The sequence below is a fragment of the Coenobita brevimanus genome, chromosome 93 (assembly GCF_032717465.1).
Source record: "Coenobita brevimanus isolate Jiangsu-jjx chromosome 93, ASM3271746v2, whole genome shotgun sequence".
Taxonomy (NCBI): domain Eukaryota; kingdom Metazoa; phylum Arthropoda; class Malacostraca; order Decapoda; family Coenobitidae; genus Coenobita; species Coenobita brevimanus.
In genome coordinates, this window is record NC_137046.1 from 29502960 (window position 1) to 29522597 (window position 19638).

Genomic DNA, 19638 nt, shown 5'->3' on the forward strand with positions numbered 1-19638 from the left:
CTCCGAGCCACAGCCCAGCACATCAGCCACGGTGGAGTCACCACTCTACGTGAGTTTGCGTCTGTCTTCAGAGTCGTCTGCAGTGGGTACGCCATCACCACGACCCAGCGACGCACCCCTAGGTCACCTGCCAGTGATACTCTCGGACTCTGACAGTGATTAAACAGCAAGAACTTCTCCACTAGACCACACAGGAATTTACAGTGTTGTGCAGTGAAAAAAACAGTGTGTTGTGTTAAGGATTTACAGTTGTGAGTGAAAAGACTAATTTGGAACAAAATTTAACGTAAATAGATTTGTTTGTTTTTGCTTCAGAAAATGATTAGAAGAATGGGAAAAGTTAAAGTGCAGAGTGCAACACTTAGTAAGTTACAATGGAGCATTAGTTAGACAAGAGTGCGCACTGTGAAGAGAACGGACTTCTGAGTGCGATTGACTAAGTTCAGTACAAGACTTCATGAACAGTGTACTGGAAGTGCTTCAGGAAATCCTTCTTACTGTCAGAGTCCGAGAGGAGGCGGTTATTCATTGAGATGGCCATGGACTTGCTGTAAGTAGGCAGAATGTTTCATACTGTACTTTTTTCCATACTATACTTACCTCAAACACCTCATTTCACTCTTTAATGTCCTTTATTGATGTGAATAGGGTGTTAGGAGCTATGCATGTGCAGTAGGAAGGTGTTTTTCTGAGTTAGGCTAGGTTAGGGTCCATAAGTACCAGTCCAGGAGCCAGTAACCAGAATGTTTAATATTGTATGAACCTACCTCTAAACCCTCATTTTATGCTTGTTTCGCATTTATTTCAGTAATTTTTGTGCCTTATTGGTGTGATTTGGGTCTTAAATAGGTGCTACGCATGTCCAGAGGGAGTTGTATAGGTGTTTCTCTGAGTTAGGGTCCATAAGTACAAATCCAAAAGCTGGGGCCCAATATCCGGACCTGCCTATGGCCCTATTACGTCGGACATTGGAGGGATTACTGTATATATATATATATATATATATATATATACATGTATAAATATAACTACCTATCTATGGCCAGACACCATAATCCCACAAAAGGTGATAATTTGTCTTTGAATTAGTTGTTTTAAAGGGAGGGGCACTAATCCTCTGCCAACCCACTTGATGACACATATGGAACACCTGTTGTAAATGTTTCCCGTCTTACAGGAAACCATTTGGCTTGTCACCCAATGTAAAGCCACCTGAAAAGGAAAGAAGAGTAATAAAAAGTGACAGGAAAGATGGGAGCAACAGAAAGAAACAGGGCAGGCACAGAAAAAAAGTGATGAAGGTGAAGGAACAAGTTGGGAGCACTACATCAAGTGAACGGATGATGGTTGCCACCATCTTCCTCCACCTTATTCATTCCTGAACTCCAACTCCCAAACTTTGAATTAAAACTGCATCATCACTTTTAGTACTTACCAATATTAACAAAGTTGGTCTCAGTTGTGATCCTCATGGGCTCTAGACCACTCAGTAGCAATGCACCTTGGTAGAGGGAGGCTGGGGGTGTTCGAGGTTTCAAGTCTGACACTGCATTGGCTATTGCCCTAAAAAGAATTAAAGGAGCTACAATCACTACTTTTACACACTTAAGCACACATGTCTATCACATACCTTTATCATTCCAGCAGAACCATCCCCCAGCACAACTGCCATGCTGTACATTCATTTCAGGTCAAATCAGTTCACTCAAGTACTGCTACATTCATTTATCTGGGTCAAAATAGCTGTGTAATCAAGGTCCATTTCCGCCACTTCAGGTCTCATCAGATTGCAGGTATACCTCAATATACGATACACCTAGATGCGATACTCCTGCTGATGGGGGTAGAAATACCACCATACCCCATCTAACAATGGCCAAACCCTGGTTTAACAATGGGTTTTGATTATTTTTAATAATTATTATGATGTTTTAGACTAAAGTTCTGTGTTTAGGTTTATTTCTAAACTGTTTTTAGACTTAGATTAACCCTTTCATTACCGGACGATGCAGGCTACGTCCAACTGCGGGCAAGTATTGTACTGAGGTTGTGGACCAGCTCGGCCTAGGCAGAGTGCTAGGAGAACCCCCCGTTTCCACGCTCGCGGTACTTCTTAAACATATTATCCTAACACCCTTAGTTTTGCTTCTATCTCTGTGATTATTTTTCCTCATAATCTCAAATACTTGCTCTTGCTTATAGCATTGATAAAAATGTTTGGTGAATATAAATTATGCACTAATTTACGTTTTTTGTTTTCCTTCATGTTTTCTCATAGAAATATGTATATTATGGTAATTGTTACTGAGAAAGAGCTTTAGGAAATTTCATTAGATACATTTTGGTATATAAACATATACTGTAGGACAATTTGGGTCGGTTTTACGTACTGCAAAAGGAAATTATCTTCTAATCGCAATGCACTGTGGGAGCAGTGTTTTGCTAAATTGTTATTCTCATGCTTTTATTTATGCCTCTATCTGCCTGATTTTTTATTCATGTAATCTTGAATAGTTGTACAGTGGGCTCGCATAGTGCGCGAGAGATTGGGCGGTGCACGAGCTCGCACACTGGGAATTCACGTACTAGGAATACATAATATGGGAATAATTACATATGGGCGGTACCCTCTCATACCTGGACATTTTTTGGCCCTTAGAGACATAATAAAGGTCATATGTTTCAGACATTGTACTAAAGCTATAGCTACAATAACAAAAATATGGGTAGTCACCTTAACAACAGTAGACAACATGCCTGATGACCTTAAATAACAGGGGTTCTGAGGCGCGGCAACACTTACAGCGTCGCACTCCCCACCGCACCAACACTTCCCTCCGCAGACTCCTCTTCATCACCTTCCCCAGGAGCATCAAAGTCACTCACTTCGGCCATAAACCCTTCAAAGTCCAATGCTGACACTTCTGACATTGCATCCTCTTCATCCTCAACAGGATCAGGAGCAGACGATGTCGATGGTTCCGCTATTTCACCAACTTGAGCCTGCTGTATGTAGCTTGTTATGAGCATCTGTCTTCTCCTGTTTATTTCTTCCCTGTGACTGTCTGTGTAGAAACGGAAGAGTTTGTCGATACCAACCAGAAGTTCCTCCGTTCTTAGGTTGCTCACTTCCTGTGCCTTCACCTCTTCCTTGAGCTTATCCACGGCAGCAAGGATCTTGCTGATGTTTGACATACACAGCTCAGTCCTGCCTTCCATCACACTAGGCTACTTAACTTGACTCTGTCTGGCGTCGGGCTCTGCCTCGTCTATCCGTTGCAACACTTCCTCGGGAGGCTGTTCCTCAGTAGCAGTGTGAACTTCTTGTATGTCCGCCAATGTAATGTCCTCGAAACCTGGTACAGCTTGTGCTGCTGTCAATGTTGCTGCCTCAACATCGGCCAGTGGTTGAATGGCCGTCTCCTGGGTGATGCACAGGTGAGGCACGAGCATTCGCCACGCATGGTTCACCGTTGCAGGTGTAATCTGGTGCCAGGCTTGAAGGAGAAATTCAACGGCGTCCTTCACCGTAAAGTTACGCCAAAATGCCTGAACAGTCATGGCATCTGTGGTAGGTCGGGATAGAGGTGCTGGTGGAGATGGAACGGGAGCAGATGCCTCATCAAGGTCTTCGTCGTGATCTTCTTGTAGGGCATGAAGCTCCTCTTGTGGATCGGTCTTCCTGCGTAGGTAGTCGTACACTTCCTTATGGTAGAAATGCTTCACTGTGGCGATTAGTTCTTGATCGAGTGGCTGCATTAATGACGTTGTGCGGGGCGGCAGAAACACAACACGACAATCCTTGTGAAGATCTTCCAGGTATGGAGGGTGACTCGGTGCGTTATCAAGCACAAGGAGAATCTTAAATGGAATGCCCAGTTCCCGACACTTGGCTCTCGCATCTGGGACACACCGCCACGTTAACCAGTCTGCCATAATGTTCCCGGTCATCCAACCATTTACGGACTTGTACCAATACACGGCCACTTGCATCCATGTTCATGAGGTTTTTGTAGCACCTTGGATGTGAAGCTGTGTGTACAACAACTGGCCTCATCTTGTGGCTCCCAGACAGGTTTACAGCGAACATTACCGTCATCTTGCACTTCTGGAGCTTGTGACCAGGGGCTTGTTTCTGTCTTTTAGCAATGTAAGTTGATTTTGGCATGGCCTTGTAATATAAGGACGTTTCATCGATGTTGTAGATCTGGTCCTTGGTGTACTGTCCCTCTTCAATAATCGTTTTAAATATTGCAGGATAGTCTCTCACGGCCAGCTCATCGGCAGAGCCACGTTCACCAGACAATTTCACGTAACGGAGTTCCTTGCGCTTGAGAAAACGGTCCAGCCATCCAACCGATGCCCTGAACGGTTTTTCCACTTTTAACCTTCGAGATGCAGCATTGTAAAAGAGCTGGACTTGGTTCCGAATAAATCTTCCATTGAGTGGAACACCTTCCTTTTCTTTCCGCATTATGAAGGTGGCAAGATAGCGCTCCATTAATATCATAGCACGATTTCCCACCCGCGAATGGCCGTCTAGGTCAGAGGCACCGTACGTCTTCACTACAGCCTTTATGGCTTCACGGTTCTTCCACACAGTTCTCACTGTAGATTCAGCCAGTCCCAGGGTTCTCCCGATAGCCGTGTTTCCTTGACCCTCCTCCTTCATCTTAATTATCTTTAACTTGGTGGCGTGCGTCAGAAGTTTCTTTACTCTTGGGGTTGGAGCCATGGTGCAGCAAAGTACAGGCAGCACAAAAAACACCACATGTTGTACACGACAGGTTAGCTGTAGATAGAGGATCCCCACAGTGAACAGGCCGGGACTGTTATGGCGCGCCCACTCCCTTGTACCCCAAGCTGCGCAGTAGAATGCCCGGGAATTTCTGCGCATCAACATGACGACACATGACGCACTCTGTGAGGGGTGGTCGCGCACTAGTAGAAAATTGCATTTTTGAGCCACTCCTTGCCTCTGCCTCGCGTTGTGTGGTAAACTCGCGCATTAAAGGGTTTTTGGTTATGATTTTTGGTCACTCGTGCACAAGGCGAATCGCGCACTGCGGTGACGTGCACTGTGCGAGCCCACTGTACTTGCTTATGGTGTTGATAAAAACGTTCGGCGAATATAAATTATGTGCTAATTTGCGATGTTCTTCTTTCCTTCTTGTGTCCTCATAGAAATAAATATTTTATGGTAATTGTTACTGAGGAAGAGATTTAAGAAATTTCATTAGCTACATTTTGGTATAAAAACATTTACTGTAGGACAATTTGGGTCGGTTTTACGTACTGCAAAAGGAAATTATCTTATAATCGCACTGTAGTGCAGGAGCAGTATTTTGCATGGACAAAGTTGTTGTTAAATTATTTTTTCTCCTGATTTATTTATAGCTCTATCTGGCTGATTTTTTATTCAGGTAATCTTGAATAGTTGTACTTGCTTATGGTGCTGATAAAAACATTCGGTGTATATAAATTATGCGCTAATTTACAATGTTTTTTCTTTCCATCATGGGGCGATTTTGTTGGATGCAGCTTGCGTCATCCAGTAATGAGTGGGTGAGATTAGGTTCGACGCAGCCTGCGTCGTCCAGTAACAAATGGGTGACTTTTGCACCCCTACCCTAAGTATCAAAAGGGTTGTGTTTCAGCCATGGGTGGGGTGAACATTATCATTCTGGGGTACAGTTTACTAAGCTTGATTTTTTCCAGACATATTTGATGACTTTCAGATTTGGTATGTTGGTTTTAGTGAGTTATTTACAAGTGTTAGGCTTAGGTTAGCTTCTTTTACAGCTGTTAGGCCATTTATATTGGCTTTAAACTTTTGGGGGGATCATTTGGGTGGGTTTTGGACATGGCTGGGAGGGAAACCCAAGGGTGAAAAACGCATCCCATTACTTAACATGTAAAATCTACCCCGAAATACAATACCACGCCTAACAATGGGTTTTTACCTAACCAAATGCATCGTTAAACTGGGGTATACCTGTACTTTCTGTCCACAAAGGTCTGTTCTGGGCCATTCAGGTCAAAGTGATTCAGTCAAGCCATTTAATCTTCATTTAGGGCCATCACATCCAATCTGGCTTGGTGAAATTTATTCAAATACGAAAATGCCCCTTCAAGGTCAATCAGACTCAGCTAGTGCTGTAATTCGGCAAGCAATGGTCGTTATATATTGGTAAAGTACACTCTCATCATAAAATCACTTTGTATATAACTGCTCACTTATTCAATAAAAAAGAATTTATTAATTTTTTTGTTTTATAATTTTTTTCACATAAAATCAACGAGATGCCCTATTTCCAATTAAATGATAGTTTTCTCACTTATAAGATTACTACACAACTAAATTTATTATACAATCTGTTTTCAAAAACTCATTCCAGCCATAAAACAAGGGCGTACCTTATTTAGGAGAAAAATTTGCTAATCGCTGGTGCTGCATTGTACTGACACAGGCTTATTTTCATATGATTTACGCTGTACAACATACTGCACACATACTGGTAAGACTTCTAACTCTCATTTCCAAAACTGAAAGTATATTTTAATAACAATATTCTATCTATAGTCATTAACCTCTTAACCACGGGGATGTCAGGATCGCACCGTGCGCGTCCCACGGGAAAAATCAAGCTCCGAATGACTTTTTAAAAATATTTACCAAAAATCAGTTAGTCCTAGAATATTATAACTACACATGCATACGGTACATACCTTCAGCTTTATCCTGGGATGTTTGTTGAGCCTTCATCAACTACCGTAGGACTTGGGGAGACTTCTGAAGTTGGGTAACGAAGTCTCCACTTTACCCTTCCCTATACTCCGTAGTATGAGGCTATGTATGTGGGTGCTCGCACCCAGGTAAGAGTGAATGGAGATTTGAGTGATGAGTTTTCCGTGAATGTTGGTGTGCATCAGGGGTCAGTTTTGAGTCCCATGTTGTTTATCATGGTACCTGAAGCCCTCTCATGTGACTTTAGAAACGGACTCCTGTGGGAGATGTTGTATGCTGATGATTTGGTGTTGATTGCAGAGATCGAAAGGGAGGCAGAGGAAAGGTTTAGGAAGTGGAGAGATGGTATGGGGCACAAGGGCTTAAAGGTAAATGCAGATAATACAAAAGTGATGATATCTAGGGTTGGTGGCGGTACTGTCAGAGATGAGAGAGAGTGGCCATGTGCAGTTTGCCACAAGGGCATGGGAAGTAATTCTATCCTGTGAGGTGTTTGTGATAAATGGGTGCACAAGAGATGTAGTGGTATCAGAGGCAGACTGCAATGCTGATTATATGTGTATGACATGTTGGAGAGAGCAGGTGGAGATTGTCAGGCGTGAAAGGACTGAACTTGCTGGTGAATCTCTTGAGTGTGTGGAAGAGTTTTGTTATTTGGGAGACATGTTGTGTGCTGGAGGTGGGGCTGGAGCTAGCTCTGTGGCTAGGGTGAGATGTGGTTGGAAGAAGTTCAGGGAGCTCTTGCCTCTTCTGACACTGAGAGGGCTCTCCCTACGTGCTAAGGGGTCTTTGTATGCAGCATGTGTTAGGAGTGTAATGCTGTATGGTAGTGAGACTGGGCAGTAAAGGAGGAGGATATTCGCCAGCTCAGACGTACAGAAATGACAATGATTAGGTGGATGTGTAGTGCGTCCCTGCATGCAAGGTCCGGGGGGGCTGGGTTTACAATGGAAGAGTTGAGAGGTAGGATGGGACTGGAATGTACTGGTGTTGTGATGAGGAGAGGTAGATTGAGAAGGGTTGGACATGTGGAGAGGATGGGGGATGATAATTGGGTGAGGAAGGTTAGAAGTATTAATATTGGGGCTGAGGTTGGGTCTGGTTAGTACTTGGATGGGTAACCGCCTGGGAACACCAGATGCTGTTGGCATCCCTAGGTGTCAAGTGGGGTTGGTGGAGGATTAGTGCCCCTCCCTGTAAAACGATTAACTCTAAGCCGTTGGCCACCCCGTTTGGGATACATGGCGTCTGGCAATGAATGAATGAATGAATGAAAGGTTATGAGGGGTAGACCGAGAAAGACATGGGACGAGGTCATTGTGACCTCAGGGTTAAGGGACTGAACAGGGAGGTTGCAACAGATCGTGCAGCGTGGAGAGCCGCCATTAGGTGACTGGGGCCGATGCATGCAAGCATGTTGGAGCCTTTAAAAAACGAAAACGAAAATGAAAACGATGGTTACCAATGCCTGATATTATCACTACAAGCACAATTCTTTTCAAGTAGTCTAGAATCCATATCCCCCCCCCCCCAAAAAAAAACACCATGAAAGCAATGTAAATTACAAGCACATACGAGCTTTCCACCCGTGCTCGTTCCCCGCTGGTATTCTGAGGCAGACCTGTCATTTATTATTCATAAACACACTCACACTTTATATTCCTAGTACTTTATACACTTATTTATATATACAATATTTATCCATAAGTTTCCTTCAGTACTAGTAGTTTATTTTCACTCCAGGCATTCACTTTCTCATTCAGTAAACTAGCGTAGAGAGCAAAGCTTTCACTTTCACTGTCAGTACTCCAAGTATTTATACACATATTCTTATATTACTAATTATTTACATTTCTATTTCCATTCTCTATTTTATTTACATTATTTACATTTCTATTTTATTTACACTATGTTGTGCACTGTCACTTGCAGTAACTTATAAAACTATTTTCCACTGTACAATTATATTTATATTCATTGCTTTCACTTGCTATTTACACATTATTTACATTTCCACTTGCACTGTTTTAGAACTTGGGACACAGAAGCACTCATACTGGGGGTTTCTGTCACCATTTCCTCCACTGCTTCATACCACGAGTCACCAGAAAGATCGTAGTCACTGTCCATCATAATCATTGATAAATTAGCCAGTTCACGTTTCACAGCAAAGTCACTTACCCCTTTACCCCTTCCCACACGAGGTTTAGTAGGGGTAGAGGTCACAGGGCCCTTTGCAATGGTCTCAGAAGCGGCAGAAGTGGACGGGTGTGAATGAGACATGGTTTCACCTTGAAAGACGAGACTAAACTGAATGATGTGGCGTATATGGGCAGGGAAGGGTTGACAATGTCAGTGTGATGACAGCTGCTAATTTACAGTATATGCTATGAAATGATTGGCAGGAAATCTAGACAATACATAATAAATCAGGTAGTTCCAGGTGAATGTAAATATCACTTAAGCTTCTCCCTTCCTTTATTTTATATATTTTTGTTACAAGAATAAGTCATACAGCATATTTCAAGGGGAAATAAACAGGGAAAATTAGCGAATGAGTGCACATGGGGTGTTGCCAGGTGATAATTAGCCCATTCCAGATGTATGGCAGTATCAATTACCTTTTCATTTTCTTTCATATATTATTTTGTATAAGAATAGGGCATAGGGCACATTTCAATGGATAAAATGAGTGGAAAAATCCTTCCAGGATTTGCATAGTGCAGCGCGGCTGGGCAAGTAGGAGGAGAGGGTAATGGAGGGGAGGTAAGGAGGGGAGTCAAGGACAGGGGAAAAAATGGCTAAATTGTCAACAATGGATGGGAGTATAGGTGACATTAGCAGCAATGACTACAGCTGGACACTCGTAGTACTGATAGGTGATACAAGCCACCACATGAAAGCCTGGGTGAATTCAAAATAACACAGAAGCACATATGTGATGCCCCGCGGTATGATCCCTTGCTCCCGAGCGTGGCACAAGTGACGCCCTGCGGTTAAGGGGTTAATGGTATATAAAGCAGCTTGTTCTGGTGTCAATATTGTTTCCCATGACTAGTTGTAGTTTCACACTATTGCTGCATATTACATATAAAGTTGTTTATTCATAATTAACAATATACAACAAAGTGTTAATGATAAACAAACAAACACCATTTCACTGTACAGTGTGGCTTGTGATAGGATGCGCAATCAGACATCTTCTTTTAATCAAAACCCAGAGTAAAGAGAAGGCGATAGAGAAATATGAATTGTATATATGTTTAAGTCTTGGGGGAAATATTTACCTTGTTGGTATACCTTGATGTAATCAATACTATTTTACTGAGGTGTATAATGTACATGGTACAGTTATGATGCTTTTATTCATGTATAAATCCCAGTTGTCTGTGTAGGTTTAGCACCTCTGATTTTGCTGACCCCAGCGCCACACCCAGAGGGGGATGCTGGCGGGCTAGGGCAGAAAGCACGTATCATTTGAACGAGAGGGACGTATAACTCTGAGCTCTCTCAGTGTCGCAGTTGTATCTTTCTGTGGCCAATAAAGAGAGATTTAATCTGCTCAGTTTCAGTTCACCTGCACACGCTACCTTCTAAGTTCCTTCAACAGGATTCTACACCGATCCCCACCATCTCCAGTGTGTGAGATGATGTTTTGGTGGAGTGTGTCAGCCGGAAGTGACTACGACCAGGAGCAACGTTACCTTGCTTATCAAGTGTGAGGTCATGACTCAGCTGATATAATAAATTGGTGATCAGCTGTGGGGTTCCAAGCTGATATATTAGTGACTAGTTGAGGAATCCATACAGTCGAAACATATTTTTGGTGGTTGCAGTGGCAGGATTCCTGGCTGCGGTTACAAGCTATCTGATACCAACAAAATGAATGCTATGTCCACTATGGATGATGATGAGAACTATTAACTGTACAACATTATACACACAGACTTGTGCAGAAGGGATGGGGTTATTACACAAATACTGTATTTCAACAAAGGATAACCAGCTCTAACCTGATATGAGCAGGTGTTGTGCCACAGCAGCCCCCCACCACATTAACCAGGCCATCCTGAGCAAATTCTCTCATATGTCTAGCAGTGGTTTCAGGTGTTTCATCATAGCCTCCAAATGTGTTGGGCAGGCCAGCATTGGGGTAACAGATCACAAAGGCACTAGTGTTCTTCCCGATGGTTTCAATGAATGGTCTCATTTCCACAGCTCCCAGTGCACAGTTCAAACCAACACTGAAAAGGAAGAAGGGATGTAAATGGAGGGTTTGTCTCAAAGTGCAAGAGAGATAATTAATCTGATTATTACCATCTCTCTCTCTCTCTCTTGGTTATAACCAGACAATCTTATTCAAGTCAAGAGAGATCCCCTCAGCTAAATAGGCTGGACACTAATCTCCATGAACATCACCAGCCTGAGGATAATTTTTATATTTCTTTCTGGTCACTGCTGTTCAACTTATTCAGGTAGGGAAAGCAGTGAACAGCTTAGTGAGTGATATAGTGTTATACTTAATTCACTCCCTCTTCTGTCTTTCTTTCCTTCATTCTTTCCTTTTCCTTCTGCCTGTGGGTGACTCTATACTGAGTGACAAGCCAAATGGTTTCCTGTACACCAGGAAACCATTTAATACACTGTGTGGTAACCATATAACCAAATTTTGGCACCTGGTGGTTTAGTGGGTAATTATTGCGCTCCAGTCGGCTTGAGCCAGTGAAGGTTTATATCCAAGGGATGGTTGAGGTTGACTGTTCATGTAATGCCACTCAGGGATGAGTGAGGCTGGTCACTCTCATCTTAAATGTCGAGACCAACTGCCTAGCCCCGGGCTCCTACGCTCCTCTTGGGGCAGTGTAGGATTGGATGATGGATGGATGGATGAACTGGATGCATCATATCAGAAAAAAAAAAAAATCCTAATCTTGTTTTCCATTAATACTGTATATGCAGTGGGATGACATCATTTTTAATTCATTCATTATCCAATACTGTGTTGCCCCATGAGGAGCATAGGAGCCCAGGGCTAGGCAAGTTAGTCCTGACATTTAAGATGAGAGTGACCAGCCTCACTCATCCCTGAGTGGCATTATGTGAGGAATAAACCCCAATCACCCCTTGGATATAAACCTTCACCAGCTCAATCTGATTGGAGCGCCTTAATTACCCACTAAACCACCAGGTGTCAAAATTTGGTTATATAGTTACCATCCAATGCAGTAAATGGTTTCCTGGTGTACAGGAAACCATCTGACTTGTCAGTCAGTGTAGTCATCCACAAGCAGAAGGAAAAAGAAAGAATGAAGGATAGAAAGACAGAAGAGGGAGTGTAAAGTCGCCTGTAGGCAGAAAGATGAGGAAAGAATGAAGGAAAGAAAGGCAGAAGAGGATGGAAATGGGATGATAAAAGAAAAAATACTTATAATGATAATAACAATAATAATAATAATAATTTTTATAATAATAATAATAATAATAAAAATAATAATAATGCACTCGACCCTAGAAATAACAGACCCTGATATAGTAGATATCAGATTTAAATGGTACCATGAATCCTGCCACACTTTCAACAGCTATAATGAACAATTTTCATTAAATGGGACACACTGGGTCACAACACATGCATTTCCTACCCTTTTTACTCCAACCTGGCCTAGAATTGCCCTCTCTCAATCGTGAGAGATTGTCCTTGAGAGCTCTGTACTGGTCATTAACATTTCTGTACCTAAACTTTCCATTTGCCAGTATTAAAATCCATTTGTCACATTTGAGCCCAATTAAATTTTTAAAGATCTTTTTGAGGCACCAGCCTATGTTCAGGTGTATCCATTCTGTTACTACTTTTTGTACCATTAGTATCCTCATCACCATCATTTAATCTTGTGTTACTCCATGAGAAGAGATGCAGCCCGGGGCAAGGCAAGTTGGTCCTGACATTCAACCCTTTTGAACCTTTGGGCAGCAGTGCAAAAGTCACACACTCGTTACTGGACAACACAGGCTTCATCGAACCTAATCTCAATGGCTCGTTACTGGACAATGCAAGCTGCTTCAAACAAAATCGCCCCTTGATGGAAAGAAAAAGGATCGTAAATTAGCACAAATTATATTCGTTGAAGGTTTTTATCAACACCATAAGCAAGTACAACTAAAGACAGGGGAAAAAATAATTTAGCAACAACTTTGGCCATGTGAAACACCACTCCTGCACTGCAGTGCGATCATAAGATACATTAAAACCTCCATATAACGGACTTCAACAGACCAGAATTCGCTTTTATCAGACCCTAGGAGCTACCCGACTAAATTCCTATATATCGGCAAAAGTCTGATAAAGCCAGAAGCAGTCCGGACTGCCTGACCACTTCAGCTATGTTCACCACAGTATGGTAAATAAAAGGCATGTTTATCAGTGTACAGTACAGAATTATTACATATACCATTTGATTACTGTAGCGAGGGTATAACACAGTACAGTACCGAAATGGTGGTGAAATCAGTTTAAAAACCATTCATGTGATCCAGAATAATGTCTGATATATCGGAAAAAGTCCGAGTTAGCAGGGGAAAGTCCGGATTTCACTTTAATTGGAATTTCGCATTTTTCGGAATGGCTGTGGCCCCAGTTAGTCCGTTATGGTGAGATCTTACTGTTATTTCCTATGCGGTACGTCTTTGAGAGAAGCGATGTCAGTGAATGTAGAGTGAGACTGGATGGGGAGGAAATGGAGAATGTGAGTGCATTAAAGTAATTGGGTAGTGTGATGAGTAAAGATGGAAGTTTAGAGGGTGAAATGCTTGAAAGGGTGCAGCAGGGAAGAAAGGTTGCTGGTTCCTTGAAAGATGTGATAAAAAACAGAGAAGTGAGCACGGAAGTGGAAAAGCTACTGCATGACAGTATTGTGATACCAACTCTAACATATGGAAGTGAAGCTTGGACTTTGTTGGAGGGACAAAAGTCAAGAGTGCAGTGAAAAGAAGTTATTTGAGAGGAGCATATGGAGTCACACGAAGAGACAGACTGACAAACGAAGAAGCAAAGGAGTGTTGTGGTGTGCATGTGGATGTGATAGGAAGCATTAGGAGAAACACATTAAGGTGGTCCGGCTATGTGAAGAAGAAGGAAAGTGAGAGACTGATGAGGAGAGTGTATGTGAGTGAGGTGGAGGGGGGAGAGGGAGAGGGAGGCCAAGGATGAGATGGGGCGATGGAGTGGAGAGGTATATCAGAGGGGGGGTATGAGCTGGGAGCAGGGCAGTGAAATGGCAGGGGATGGTGGCGATTTGATTGTGGCCACCCCTTACGGAATTAAGGCACCTAGCAATAGAAAGATGGACTGACAGATATGTATGCAAAACCAATCCAGATTGTCTACAGTAAATGTTTGTATACCAAAATGTAGCCAAGGAAATCTCCTAAAACTCTTTCTCAGAAACAATTACCATAAACAATTTCTAGGAGGAAACAAGAAGGAAAGAAAAAACATCGCAAATTAGCACATGATTTATATTCACCGAATGTTTTTATCAACACCATAAGCAAGTACAACTATTCATGATTACGTGAATACAAAATCAAGCAGACAGAGGCATAAATAAAGGCATGGGAAAAAATAATTTAGCAAAACACCGCTCCCAAACAGCAGTGCGATCATAAGATAATTTCCTTTGGCGGTACGTAAAACTGACCCAAATCGTCCTACAGTAAATGCTTGTATACCAAAATGTAGCTAATGAAATTTCCTAAAGCTCTTTCTCAGTAACAATTTCCATAATGCATATATTTCTATAAGAAAACATGAAGGAAAGAAAAAACAATCGCAAATTAATGCATAACTTATATTCACCAAATGTTTTTATCAACACCATAAGCAAGTACGACTATTTGAGATTACGAGGAAAAAAAAATCACAGATATATAGGCAAAACTAAGGGTGTGAGGCTAAAATGTTTAAGTACTATAGGTGCAGAAACGGGAGGGGGGGAGGGTTCTCCCAGCACTCGGCCAAGGTCATGCCAGCTCACATCCTGAGTACTTTCCCACGGTTGGACGCAGCCTGCATCGTCCAGTAACAAGAGGGTTAAGATGAGAGTGACCAGCCTCACTCATCTGTGAGTGGCATTATGTGAGCAATAAACCCCAACCACCCCTTCCTATATAAACCTGCAGACTCAATCCAATTGGGGTGCCCTTAATTATCCACTAAACCACCAGGCGCCATAATTTGCTTAAATGGTTACCACTCAACATGGTAAATGGTTTCCTGGTGTACAGGAAACCATTTGGCTTGTTACTCAGTATAGAGTCACCCACGGGCAGAAGAGGAAAGAATGAAGGAAATAGACAGAAGAGGGAGTGTACAGAGTCACCCAAAGGCATAAGAAAGAGGAAAGAATGAGGGAAAAAGACAGAAGAGGATGGAAGGAAAGAAGGAAGGATGAGAGGAAAGGGCAGTCACACGAAAGCAGCACAGCACTACATCGAGTGGATGGTGAGCGCCCCTGCCTACCACTAGTAAATCTGGAGATTATACAATACAAATCTTCATCGATATCATCAGTAACAATTAGAGATAGTACACAACCCAGAACCAACCCTGATTGTAACAGTCATCCAGTCTGATTCCTCCCCATTAATTACAACTGTTTGTTTATATTTTGAAAACCAAATTTCAAGCGATCTTTGTACATTGTCTCTGAACCATAAACTTTAAGTTTCTCAAGAAATCTGCTGAGGGAGAACTTTATCAAATGCTTTCTAGATACTGAGACACATCACATCAACAGATTTAGTATTATCAAACATCCACAATATCAATGAAAAAAATCAAGATTTTTTTAACAAGATCGATTGTTATGGAATCCGTGCTGTTAGTTATTAATCTCTAAAGGTCAGTCCCCTTTCTGGAACGTGTCATGGGGACATCGGTCCTCGTTCCAGAATGTTTAGCATTGCTCTTAACCACTACACCCCAACAAATCACTGGATGACCTTTGGCCATCATTCATTTATTTTGAAGCTAAAGGTTAATACCTTCTTATATGTAAACATTATTTTGATAAATGTAACAGTACATTATTTTGATAAATGTAACAGTTTTTATAAAAATTATTTTTGAAAATGGCCTATTTTCAGCATCTGTGAGTGAGGGAAAAAAGCCTCTCCTCAGACACTCTTATATTCTCAGCCACTGCTCTACAGTAAATAATCATAGGACACTGGAACACCACTCATTTTAAAGCTAAGGAGTTGTACCTTGCTGGGTATAGATTTTTATGATAGGTTTATTAGTTTTGTAATAGCGATTTTTAAAAAATGCTCATTGCGGATGGTCATTTTATAAACAATGCCCAACCCCATGGGGTTAATGAGATTATTTTGTCCTAAATGCTTGATTATTTTGTCTCTAATTATGGCTTCCAAGAAACAGCATACTACTGCTGCTAAGCTAATTGGATGATAGTTTCCAGAGCATGATTTAATGCCTTTTTAAAAATACTTTAATTAAAAGTCCTGTAATCCAAATGGCAAGGGACCAAGGGTTTTTCGGACAATTATTTTTTTCAGACTATTGGGAGGGACCTCTGAAAACGTTACAAATATGAACACTCACGATCACTACTCCTCAGAGGTACCCCCCTTTATATCCCTATATACCCACAGAAGAGGGGAGGGAGGGACAAAATGAGCTCCAACCGCCGCTACCCCAGCTCCCAACCCTCCCCCATACCCCTACCCAACCCCCACCTCACCCGTCATTCATAACTGACAGTTACATCTCAAGCTGATTTCATGCTTAACACTCTTGGTTCCACTGCTAATACAAACACAGAACACCAGAATATGTTAAAAGTATATAATATAGTTATCAACACGCTCCAGCAAGAAATAAAGGCATTATGACGCTGACAGACAATAAAAACGTTAACAATGGCCACCTCAGGCCTCAAGTGCTGGGTGCACTGCTTTGTATATACACACACACACAAATAGAGCAACTGATCAGTGGAATCCACTACCGAATGAAACAGTGTGTGCCAAAACAATTCACAAATTTAAGGATATGTATGATAAATATGGTTTAAGACACAGGACAGTACGAGCTTGACTCATTCCTGTAAAGATACAATTAGGTAAGAACACACACACACGAAAAAAATGGAAGAAAACGTAGTGAAAATACTGAAGAAAAAAGAGCAAATAGTGAGAGAAACTGTAGAAAGGAACAGATGCGTGGTAATATTTAGAAACAGGGAGGAGGAAGAAAAGGTTAGATCCATGAGACTCGAGAAACACGAACCTGGTGAGAGGAATATTAGGCAAGATTGATCCCGAGGGAGACAAGTGAGTAAAAGAAACTGAGGAAGTAAGGAGGATAGGGCCTTATAAGAAAGGGGAAACAAGACCAATGAGAGTCAAGTTGTCATCAGAAAGTGTAGTAAATGATATACAGCAAGCTCGCTCCCAATGCGTGGGTTTCGTTCCTAACGTGGCGCGTTCGGCGCAAAACCGCGTAAGTTTTAACTACTCCTTATTTTGCTCCCTAGATCTCCTAAGCGTGGTCTTTTGCTGTTATCTGCCATTGGTAATCAATATGAAGCACTTTAAGTGGTTAGAAGGTTTATTTAATGTTATAACTTACAAATACAGTACTGCACAGCAAAACTTCGACATACAAATACGTAAACACAAGGCAACATTCCGATGCCGAAACCAGTCGGCGTCGGAATGTTGCCTTGTGTTTACGTATTTGTATGTCAAAGTTTTGCTGTGCAGTACTGTATTTGTACATTATAACATTAAATAAACCTTCTAACCACTTAAAGTGCTTCATATTGATTACCAATGGCAGATAACAGCAAAATACCACGTTTAGGGAGTGTAGGGAGCAAAATGGTTTCTGGACTATTCGCTGTCAAGCCAGTTCGAAGTAACAACAATAACAAGACAACATAGACTTTGATGGATCCCCCTGAAATATAGTTATGAAAGTATTGATTACTTAATAATAAGTATATTTGTAAAAGTACTGATTAATTAATATATTTATAGAATGATGGGGAATCATACAGGGTGCGAATTGTACAGATGGGGAATCGTTCATGTTTTGACGGGGAATTGACATGATGGCGAATTGTCTTGGAACCCACCGATCGTGTGTAATCTATAACTGGTTACAAGGCTATATTTAATGTTTTAACTTTCTTTAAGTGCTTTAACTTACAAGTGCATACCAGAATAGTAAATATTTAACCTACAAATACAGTACTGTGGAAAAGCAGTACAGCAAATATTTAACAAACAAATAAAAAAGGTAATATTCTGACGCCTATCAGAAAACTGGATATAAGACTTTATTTCTTGCTTGAACGTTATTTAATAATACTTTAACTTGCACATAAACTTACCAGAACAGTACTGTAAATATTTAACTTACAAATACAGCACTGAGGAAAAGCAGTACAGCGAAACACATCACGTGATCAAAACAAACCGTGCGTGCTGAGCTGATGTTCAAGGATTTGGCCTTTCAAAGGCCTCTCTTACATAAATTTATAGTTCTCGTAATGGTTATTTAATCTTACGTTATCTTATACATATCCCAGCACTAACCGTGTATAATTGCGAGCGCGTTCGGCAAGAACGTGTTCCGGGCGAGTTTACTGTACTTAAAGTGACCTGGAAATTAAGCAAAGAGGCAGGGATGGAAAATATTATAATAAGAAAAGATTTGAATGAAGAAGAAAGAGAAGTTTTAAAATCACTGAAGGAACAAGTAAAGGAAAAAAATGATAAAAGAACAGAAGAAGAATGTAATACTTTTTTATGGAGAGTGATGGATGTGAAAGTAAGGAAGTGGTATGTAAGGAAACAGAAGTGAAGGAAACTAAGGGGGATGGTTATGGAAGATCAGAAACTGGGGAAGTGGTACCGACGGAGAGAAGGAGAGAAGATGGTATAAAAAACATCAAAAATAATTTGAAGGTGGTATATACTAATGCAGATGGTTTAATATCGGCAAAGGCTTGAAATTAACGATTTCTTGAGAGAACATGAACCTGATGTCATGTGCTTTGTAGAGACTAAATTTAGAGAAGATATTGATGTTTATTTGGGAGATGGTAAATACAAACTGTGGAGAAGAGACAGAAAAGAAAAAACAGGAGGAGGAGTGATGATAGCTGTGAAGAACAGCATAAATGTAGATACCGTGGAAATGGGAGAAGGCAGGGCTGAAGTGATATATATGAAATTAGAAATTGGAGAGAATGTGAAGAGAGATATGGCGGTAGTGTATGTTCCCCCCAAGACAAGAGCATGGAATGATGACGAATACCAGGAGATGTTGTCGGATATGGCTAATAAAAATAATTGAGAAAAGCAACAATATAATTTTGGTGGGTGACTTTAATTGTAAAGAGGTGAACTGGGAGGAATGGGACTCAGGAGGAAGCGAGGATTCGTGGGGTACTATATTATTAAATTTAATAATGAATAATGTGATGACGCAATGGGTCAAAGAAAAGACATGGTTCCGAGGTAAGGACACACCAGCAGGGTTAGATTTACTGTTTACCAAAGAACCCGATGTAATAGAATCGTTGAAATATTTCTGTTCTATAGGAAAAAGTGATCATGTGGTCATTGAGTGCCAGATGATAATAGGGAACGTTGAGCCAAGAGAGGAGCTTCATAGACAGGGAAGATACAACTTTGGGAAAGCAAATTTTAAAGGATTGAGAAAATTTTTTGAAAATGTGGATTGGAAAAAATTCAGAGAAACAAGAGAGATACAGAGGAAGTGGGATATCTTTCTAGACCTCTAAAATTTGGGTGTGGAAAAATTTGTACCGAGAGTAAGAGGGAAAGGAAACAGGAAA

General features: G+C 41.3%; 1 protein-coding gene across 2 annotated transcripts in view; it reads right to left on the minus strand.

Annotated features, from left to right (window-relative positions):
* Nucleotides 1–19638, minus strand: part of LOC145412627 (methionine synthase-like) — a 419211-nt gene that overhangs the window by 285584 nt on the left and 113989 nt on the right. For both annotated transcript variants that reach the window (XM_080282544.1, XM_080282543.1), the window contains exons 7-8: nt 10762–10992; nt 1436–1563 (exon numbers count right to left, since the gene is read on the minus strand). In XM_080282544.1, the coding sequence (XP_080138670.1) occupies nt 1436–1563; nt 10762–10992 (359 nt within the window). The remainder of the gene's footprint in view (nt 1–1435; nt 1564–10761; nt 10993–19638) is intronic.